This window comes from Glycine max, chromosome 12, assembly GCF_000004515.6.
Source record: "Glycine max cultivar Williams 82 chromosome 12, Glycine_max_v4.0, whole genome shotgun sequence".
Taxonomy (NCBI): Eukaryota; Viridiplantae; Streptophyta; class Magnoliopsida; order Fabales; family Fabaceae; genus Glycine; species Glycine max.
In genome coordinates this window covers 10,691,797-10,698,998 of record NC_038248.2, presented here as the reverse complement: position 1 = coordinate 10,698,998, position 7,202 = coordinate 10,691,797, and the positions used below count along the sequence as shown (strand labels likewise).

At 29.2% G+C, this 7,202-nt stretch overlaps 1 protein-coding gene across 2 annotated transcripts; it reads left to right on the top strand.

Annotated features, from left to right (window-relative positions):
- The first annotated feature begins 843 nt into the window (after positions 1 to 843).
- LOC100806131 (protein ACCELERATED CELL DEATH 6) lies at positions 844 to 6,302 on the top strand. 2 transcript variants are annotated; one of them, XM_006592365.3, is made up of 3 exons: positions 844 to 1,764; positions 4,636 to 5,168; positions 5,556 to 6,302. In XM_006592365.3, the coding sequence occupies exons 1-3, from the start codon at positions 987 to 989 to the stop codon at positions 6,216 to 6,218; spliced, it is 1,974 nt and encodes a 657-aa protein (XP_006592428.1). In that variant the 5' UTR covers positions 844 to 986; the 3' UTR covers positions 6,219 to 6,302. The 2 variants fall into 2 exon arrangements, with proteins under 2 accessions (XP_006592428.1, XP_040863199.1); XM_041007265.1 differs by having other exon boundaries at positions 864 to 1,764; positions 4,720 to 5,168.
- Positions 6,303 to 7,202: the final 900 nt, after the last annotated feature.

Below are 7,202 nucleotides of genomic sequence, written 5' to 3'. Positions count from 1 at the left end.
GAACTAAAATAAGATCTAAAATGTTTGATTTAAAAGAAATAAAAAAAAATGGTAGCTAGACCATCCATGCATTATTACAACCATAATTGATTACGGTTTTTTTTAACTGAAAACTGATTATAAGTCCTAATAATTGATTTTTTTTTTTACAGAAGAACATCTCCATTCCTTCTTACTTTCACAATTACTATTTATTTCCTACCAAATTGAAGTAGTCGTTAATGTGACAATGAACGTGGGGTGGCAAAGAAATTGAATAGTGGGCAAGTCAACGAGAAAAAGTAAATATATATTAAATCAACCAATAGATTAATACTCCATACATGGATCATAAAGTTTACCTTTTAATAAACTCCTTGGCATTTTGGCTTGGCCTCGCTGTCACTTCACAACCGAAGAGTTTGTCGTCCTTCAAACGAACATTGTCGACTATTCATATCTCACGTTCTTCTATATTGAGATTAATTCAGGATTAAAGCAACAGTGCGTTACAACTCATGAGTAAAATGATTTAAAATAAAAAAATTGACTTCACGTCAACCGTGAATTATACATGCACCTAATAATGCTGCCAGCCACTGTACTACCACACATCACCATCCTCGGATTATGATAGATGCGCATTAATTATTTAATTTATTACTTTAACCGTATTATTATAATTATCATATAAAAAATTATCTTAAAATAATTATTATTTTAATTGTTTAATACAATTAATTTTTTATAATATTAATAATAAATAATAAAATTTTAAATAAATTAATGATAATATAAAATTATTTTTTATTCATGTAAAATAACCTGATAATTATCTTAAGACGGACGGAGTAGTAATAAAATAATAGACGTATCATTATATCCTAAATTTATATACAGGTATTGAGGTTTCATAACCATATCTGTTGCCATAATTATTACATTACAACCTTCATCTTTCTTGGTTTAGTTCATTTGATTAAGGTGTTAATCATTCAGCTCAAATCATGGATCTTGATCATTTGAAAATTCCTATCGACGATGATCCAAGCTGGAAAGAGAGATGCAACAAGAGGATGGAGGAACTGAAGAACACACAATTCTCAAGTCAAGATGCAGCTTCACAACAGGAACTGCTGCATAAGGAACTTGTGGGAGAGAAAATTGTTCTAATTCCTGAGTTGTATAAAGCTGTTGAGGAAGGAAATGTGAACAAGTTTCTTGATGTGTTGGAGCAAGAATGTAAACAAAGGAAATTGAATTTGTCTGTTATCTTTGAACAAGTCACTGAGACAGGAGATTCATTGCTTCATGTGGCAGCAGATAAGGGGAAAGAAAAGATTGTAGAGTTGATTTGTTGTCACTTTCCTGAGCTTCTTATTAGGAGAAATGTAAGAGGTGGCACTCCACTTCATGTTGCTGTGAGGTCCAAGAACTCTACTATGGTCAACCTCATTCTCTCCCAATATGCATCAATGAAGTCAACACATGATGTGATGAAAGACAAAGAGATAACAAGAGAGAAAGATGAACTTGGGGATACTCCTTTGCATGAGGCTGTCAATAATGGAGATCTAAGTGTGCTTCAAGTCATTTTACATAGAGATAAGGATATGGTCCATGAATTGAACAAGTCTAGGTGTTCACCACTGTTTTTGGCAGCTGCGAGTGGCAATGTGGCAATCGTGAATCTTCTATTGGATATTCCATTCTCTGCAGATCAGAAGCTTCCACTGTGCTTTGGAAACTCTCCACTCCATGCAGCTATACTGAAACGGAATCCTGGTATTCCTTCTAATTCACACCAAATTACTAGCTTGATTTTTTTTCCCGCACATTAATGACTATATATATATATTTATGGTATTTTAGTTTAACTAAGAACTTAGTTTATAACTTATAGAACTGGATTTATGGTATTATTATCTGATTTCGGAGACAAGTTTGATTTGTTCATATTTTCTAGAATCTTGATTTATCTTATTTCTTCAAGAAAAAAAAAATGTTAGTTGATGAATAGATCTGGTGTCGGCTATGGTTGGACTTGGTGACTTCAATCCAAAACCGTGAAGAAGAAAGCGAAATTTAATGAAGATCGTTAGATGTACATCTAAAGGCTCTCATTATTTTAATTATTTTTTTTAACTTGACTGTTTTTATAACATTGGATACATCCAATGGTTATTCTTTCAACTGGGAGAGAGAGGGTGAAGATTGAAGAGATACTAACGGGAGAGAATCGAAAAGAGAAAGGCCATTGCTATATCCATTCTCCGTTTTGCTAAACACTCTCCATTCTTTTTTTCTAAAATTAAATTACTTAAATAACCTATCTTCTTCGAGCATTCTTCTCTCTGTGGCCTACTTTCGTTTTCAGCCCAACAATACACTTCCTTTTTTCATAGTAACAACACACTTTGTTCTCTTTCACTACAGTTCCTCCTCTCCTTCACTCTCTTCATCCCTTTGATCTCTTGTTTTGGCCTCCCTTTGTTCCCCCCTTGCTTAGTCTTGCTTTAGCATTAGGATTTCTTCATCCTCTAAACTTCGAGTTGTTGCAGCAGTGGGCCTCTTAGAATTGTGTAGATTGAAGAATCAATATATCAATTACATTTTGTTCACTTCAATTGCTTTATTATTGTACAATTTTTTCTTCTTAAAATGACATTTTTAATGGTCCTAATATTCTGCTTGAATTTTTTAGATGTTTTTCTTAATATTTCAGAAATTAATTTTATAAGACAAATTTATTTTTTAACATTCTGAAAAGTATTTTTCAGAACAAAAAATAGCATTCCAAAAAGTACTTGCTGCATGTTAAAAAAGTGAAAGTTTACTTAGTAAAAATGGTGCATGGATAAAGCAAAAGCCCAAGAGAAATATAGACTCATTTCAATGTGTTTTTTTGGGGCTTGTTTCTCATAATTAAGATATGGCTTAAACACATTGAAGTCCCATTGTTAGCAAGTTAACCCAGGAACTTTTCTTTGAAATAATTTGTTACTTTTAGTTAATTTTACTAACCTTTTAATTTTTAATATTTTTTGTCCGTATTTTTATTTTTAAATTTGTTTACTATATGGCCCAACTTTGTAACTTGCATGGAAAGGGAGCTAACACATGGGTAAATAATTTCATGAACCCATTTGTTTAATAGGGCCTTTGACATATGTTATGGGAATTTGTAATTGACTAGATGTAAATAGGTTGGGTTGACTGATATGTTTATGTTATGCTCCGCAAATCATTTTAGTTGGTTTTTAGATTTTATTAGTAATTTTTATTATTTTTTGAAATGTAATTTTTTTAAAACATTAATTTCTTAGTTTTTTATTTTATTTCTTTATATTTTAAAATATTAATTACATTTTTTTATTAATATTTTTAAATAAACCATGATTTTATTATTTATTTATTTTCACTGTTACTCTCACTAACATAATAACATAATTTTATTCATTTCTTCTACACATTTTTTTATGTTGAACTATTTGTTTTAATCATTATACTACTTATAATATTTAGTTTGTTATTTCAATATTATACTTTACAAAATTGACAGTAATAAATGTAAGATTTATTATTTTTTTGAATAATTTTATATTATATGATTTATTTTAACTATTATGTTAACTAACATAATAAAAACATAATGTTTATTTTTTTTACTTCAGTTTAATGTCTACTTAAGTGTATCTCTTTTTTAGTTTACTTTAAACTTAATTAAAAATATTTTAATGTATAATATAAGATTATAGTAGAATACATAATATAAATAAAATGTAATGATTGAAACTAAAACTGTAATCCTAATAACTTGTCTATAAATAAAAAATTACAAAAATCTAAATTAATTAAATAACTAAAATTATAACACCTATAAATATATTTATATCTAAAATAAAATTAAAATTCATATAAAAATATCATACAATTATGTTTATTTATGTCATTTTATATTTTTCTGTTACTTTAACAAATAATTTTATCAAACACATGTGATTTAATAAATTACCTAAAAAAAAAAATTAGCTAACAATTTTAGCTTTTAGCTATAAGTTAGTTTTTCAACATTTAAATTTCCAAGTTCAAACTAGCTTTTAGCACATTTTATCAAACATAACTAACTCTAACCCTATTTATAAAGGGCGTGAAAATTATAAAAAAGAAAAATTACACTCAATATCCTTTTATATTTTCTTAAATAATATTCACATCTCTTTTGGTTTTTAAACAATCACTCACCATCCTTACGTATTTAATATAGTGACAATACCCATTTTTTTGGCTATTCATGAGAGGTGAACATTTTTTCAAACAGTAAATTACACAAATCATCCTTAAAGTTTCGTGAGATTACACCAATTCTTCCAATTTTTTTAACATTTATTTCCTATAGACAAACACATTCAAACAATTAAGGGGATAAGTGTAATGTGTAAGATGTCACTTATATTTTCGAACCATTATGAGAGTTTATGTAATTTTTCAAACAATTTGTGTAGGAGAAGTGTAATGTATAAGGTGTTAGTGTAATTTGTGTAGGATTATACAAAATTGATTTAATATTTAATTTTTAAATGATTAAAAATATATTTAATATTCTTTAGCCTGTCCTTAGCAAAATCCTAATTACTTTATTTTGTTCGATTGTAGAACTAATAAAAACCATATTAAAGAAACGACCAGAGCTACTTTATTTAAGAGCTGAAGATGGAAGTACTTCTCTTCATTATGCAGCTTACATTGGTTATGTTGAAGGATTTCGTACTCTATTGAAAAATTCATTCAGCTTGGAAGGGAATAAGAAGGGACATCTTCCTATTCACCTTGCTTGCAAAAGGGGTCATCTTGAGGTGGTTAAAGAATTCCTTCAAAACGAATGGCCTATTAATCCTCGTGTTCTTAATAAAAAAGGCCAGAATATTCTTCACGTTGCTGCGAAGAATGGAAGAAGTAATGTAGTACAATATCTATTGAAAAATCCGAAGATCGATCAATTTACTATAAATCAGAAAGATAATGATGGAAACACACCACTGCATTTGGCTTCAATAAACTTATTTCCTAAAGTTATGTACTTTATTACGCGAGAAAATAGAACAAATGTGAATCTCTCGAATAGCAGCGGTTTAACAGCCAGAGATATCGTTTGTTTGGAACTGAAAAATCAAATGACGATTCGCAAGGTATGATCAATAAATAATACTATCTTTAGAAGTGCTTAAGACTTTATATTGGCTTCATGCAGTAAAGCAATATGTTTCCGTGAATGAAAAAAAAAAGATAAAATAAAGTTATATAAATGACATGAAGCGAAATAATATTAAATTCTATCATTTCAGATATGTATATTAATTGCTCTTTTGGTTTCATCATAAATATATTAAAATAATAGAACTATAATATCTTTTTGTTTCATTCTAATTTCACTTTATTTTGCTACACATTGTTTCATTTGATTTTAGTATTAGATATCCAATCACAACTTGAAATTCTATTTCTTAACGATGCATAACTTCTATGTTAACTTATGTTTATTCTTTTTTTTTTTAACTTTTCTAATTTCTATGCAGTTTCTAGCAAATCGAGTATTAAAAGAAGCTGGTGTTCCCGTGAAGGTAAATAATATGTTGCGTTCTCAACACCAGCAAGTGTCCAAAACAAATTCAAGTTTAAAAGATCTCATCAACACATTTTTAGTTGTGGCCACATTGATGGTCACTGTGACATTTGCAGCGGCTTTCACTGTGCCAGGAGGTGTATACAGTTCCGATGACACAAACCCTAAAAATAGAGGGATGGCAGTTTTAGCTCATAAACGATTCTTTTGGGTATTCACCACCTTCAACATGACAGCTATGTATAGCTCTGTACTTGCATGTGGACTTATGTTGATGGCATTGATTTTTGATCATAAATTGGCAACACGAACAACTATCCTTGCAATGAGTTGTTTGATTCTTGCCTTTGTAACGGTGCCGGTGGCGTTTATGGCGGCTGTGCGTCTAGTTGTGGCCAACAACTCTGCACTTTCCCTTCTTATAACTGTCATTGGAGCCACATACACTTTTCTCATCGTGAGTCTACTTTTTGGATTTTTTCCGGTTGGAAATCGCCTTTTTCTATTTCGTCAAGTTGGTAGACTCGTTCTTCGGATTTTAATTGCATTAATAGATTATGATGATAAACCCGTAGATTCATCTTCTCAGAAAGTGAACAAGGACAAGAATGAATAATTGGAGGAGCATTTATAGTGTTTATTATATTGCTTTTCCTACGACAATATATGAGAATGGAGGTGACAATTAAAATTTCATATATATTTGTTGTTGTTGAGTAATTTTACTTCATTATAATTGGTTGTGTTATAATACTTGAAATGTGCAAGTTTATGATTCTATTTGCATGCTTTTCATAAGAAAAACAACAGAAAAGACAAAATAAGAATTAAAACCTTAGGAAAATTAATTGATGCAAATTAGTAGAATTTGAGTTTTGCACCTAAATCTTTGTAAATAATGAATTTTAAGAAGTTTTGTTAATTTTTGCAAAAAATAGCAACAAATTGTTTCCATTTTGGAATCAAGGATTTCTAATCATGTTTTGAATTTTAATCATGTGATGGTAGAACCAATTGAAGCTCTATTGCACTCTCCTTCTCAACCAAGAATACCTTCTTGATCCACTCTAATTCTTCTCTAAATTTTTCTCTTCGTTACTTCTCGTTTAATGAAAAGCCTTTCTTTTTAAAGGGATTACAAAGATAGAAAAGACTTGACTTGCAAAATCCCTTAATGATTTAATTTGATAAGATAAAAAAATTTAGAGTTTGATTAAATCATTATTTCAAGAATGTTTTTATTCAAGGAATGAAAGGATAAAAAATAATTATTTTTGTAAACCCTGATTATCCAAATTGATAGATTAAAAGATTTAAACTAATTTGGATTACAACAATTCCTTAATCTCATTCATATAACTTAAGTCTTTTCATGGAAGACTAAAATCTTTCATAAGGAACTTAGTCTTTCAGACTTAAAGATTCGGGTTTTTGCAAACTTTTAATGCATTTTTCTAAAAAGAATCAAGTTTCTTTGAGAGACTCAAGTCTGTCAATGGAATTCTCAAGTCCTTCATGCATTTTAGTCCATAAATGAGATTTTTAAATTTGAGTCTTTTACTTAAAAAATAATCATGTACCTACATATAAAGGTAACAAG

Bases quoted from the DNA above. Each gene is read 5' to 3' on its own strand.
- LOC100806131 (XM_006592365.3), top strand. From the start codon at position 987: ATGGATCTTGATCATTTGAAAATTCCTATCGACGATGATCCAAGCTGG. The intron at 1,765-4,635 runs GTATTCCTTCTA...GTTCGATTGTAG, and splicing joins TATACTGAAACGGAATCCTG to AACTAATAAAAACCATATTA. The intron at 5,169-5,555 runs GTATGATCAATA...ATTTCTATGCAG, and splicing joins ATCAAATGACGATTCGCAAG to TTTCTAGCAAATCGAGTATT.